The following is a 2,286-nucleotide window of genomic DNA, read 5'->3' on the forward strand; positions in this document are numbered from 1 at the left end:
GTTCAAATTGCCCTTTTCGGTAAACCTTCGATCACACAACTCACAACAAAATGGCTTCTGTCCTGTGTGGATTCTCATGTGTGTGTTTAAACTGCCCTTTTCAGTAAACCTTCGATCACACAACTCACAACAAAATGGCTTCTGTCCTGTGTGGATTCTCATATGTGTGTTTAAACTACCTTTTTGGCTAAATCTTCGATCACACAACTCACAAGAAAATGGTTTCTGTCCTGTGTGGATTCTCATGTGTGTGTTTAAATCTCCCTTTTGTATGAACCGTTGATCACACAGCTCACAACAAAATGGCTTCTGCCCCGTGTGGATTTTCATATGTGTCTTTAAATTGCCTTTTGTGGTATACTTCCGCTCACACAACTTACAACAATACAGATTCTGTTCATTTTTGCTGCTTTTTACACCTGATTCGGGAACTCTGCTTGTAGAAATCTCCCAGTTTTCACCAGTGTCTTTGGTTTTTGACCCATAATCTGTTAAGTGTRTCAACTGAGAGACAGGATTGTTCACATCCTTATCCTCTTCAGCATCCTCACCGATTACAGTTTCTGAAGAGTGAGAATCCTCTTCATGAGTGGTCAGATCTGGGGTTCTGGTAGTTTCTGGTCCTCCATAGGGCTCTCCACCAATTGCTGATTCCAAGTAGTCAGCTGAGCTGCTGGTTGGAAGGTCTCTGATTTCATTTTGGTGTTGATGAAGTTGTAAGAACAGAGGTTTATCTTCATCATCCTCATGCTTCAAAGGAATCACAGTGAATGAAACATTTGTGGCATTAGTCTCTTCTTTGACATTAAGCTGCTCTTCTCCCAGACTGATGCACAGTTCCTCCTCTTCCTCTTTTATGTTAAGGTGTTCTCGGTCCTGCTGGTCCACATAAGGTCTCTGTTCTTCAGGAGATTCTTGAACATCTGCAGGAAGCACTGAAACACATGTAGAGTACATTAGAAACTGTAGCTTTATAGTAGACATCCCAAAGGCAGAAAATACATGAAAGTTCAACAAGTGTAGTTTGATCCTTTAAAAATCACTATGAATTTCTAAGTTATTGAAAGAAAATTTGTTGTTTAACAATATTTTTTAAAGCACTACACATTCATGTTTTTACCTACAGAACTAGACCAGACCATGTAATGATTACCTAATTGCATTGGTAGGTATCTATTTTATGAGTAAACTGATAAATTGATGTGCAATCTGCATTCAATGACTCATGTCACAGTCTCCTCAAACAGGAGACAGACAGATTGGTGCTGCATCTGCAGTGATGCAGGCACTGTACCGGTCTGTCGTGGTGATGCGGGATCTGAGTCAGAAGGCGAAGCTCTCGGTTTACTGGTCTGTCTACGTTCCTACCCTCATCTATGGTCACAAACTTTGGGTATTGACCAAAASAACGAGATCGTGGATACAAGCGGCCAAAATGAGTTTCCTTCGCAGGGTGGCTGGGCTCTCCCTTAGACATAGGGTGAGAAGCTCAGTCATCCAGGAGGGACTCAGAGTAGAGCTGCTGCTCCTCGACGTTGAGAGGAGCCAGTTGAGGTGGTTCGGGCATCTAGTTAGGATACCTCCTCGACGCCTCTCTGGTGAGGTGTTCCGGGCATGTCRCACTGGGAGGAGACCCAGAAGAAGACCCAGGACACGCTGGAGGGACTATGTTTCTCAGCTGGCCTGGGAACACCTTGGGATTCCCCCGGATGAGCTGGCCAAAGTGACTGGGGAGAGGGACGTCTGGGTCTCTCTGCTTTAGACTGCTTCCCTCGTGACCTGACCCCAGATAAGTGGAAGAAAACAGATGGACGGACGGAGATGTGTCCGACATTGTGCCAGCCAATGGTTTTACGGTAGACCCATATTTGAGAAGGGGGCTCCATCTGACAATGGGATGTCTGAATATACAAAAATGCTTATGACGCAAAAACTATTCAACATAGGTGCTTCAGATTTTATTATTTGTTGTTGTTTAGCTCTGATGAAGGGCTATCCATTGGGCCCACCAATGAGCACCCCCCACCCCCTCTGGACTCCCACCCAAGTCAAGAAATGTATTCTAGTGACTTCTGATTACTAGTACATTGGTGCTTTACAAATGTACAGGGGTTATATTTGCTACCGCTATGCGGCATCTAGTTTTATCATTTGAAATAATTGAAATTCTATGATTTAGTTGAATATTTAAAGGTGCAGTATGTAACTTTTCTAAAAATATATTTTTAACATATTTGTTCACTCTGTCACTATCTCCTGACAGATTGATATTAGACAGGTAAGCTA

The 2,286-nt window shown here is 43.0% G+C and overlaps 1 protein-coding gene across 1 annotated transcript in view; it reads right to left on the reverse strand.

The window, feature by feature from the left end:
- Positions 1-231: 231 nt before the first annotated feature.
- The window catches only part of LOC106526119 (zinc finger protein 740), a gene marked incomplete at its 3' end in the record, with an annotated part of 11,197 nt that continues 9,142 nt past the window's right edge, over positions 232-2,286 (reverse strand). The window contains 1 exon segment of the mRNA XM_014020604.1: positions 232-935. Within this exon segment, the coding sequence (XP_013876058.1) occupies positions 232-935 (704 nt within the window).

The sequence above is a fragment of the Austrofundulus limnaeus genome, unplaced genomic scaffold, assembly GCF_001266775.1.
Source record: "Austrofundulus limnaeus strain Quisiro unplaced genomic scaffold, Austrofundulus_limnaeus-1.0 Scaffold260, whole genome shotgun sequence".
NCBI classification, from domain to species: domain Eukaryota; kingdom Metazoa; phylum Chordata; class Actinopteri; order Cyprinodontiformes; family Rivulidae; genus Austrofundulus; species Austrofundulus limnaeus.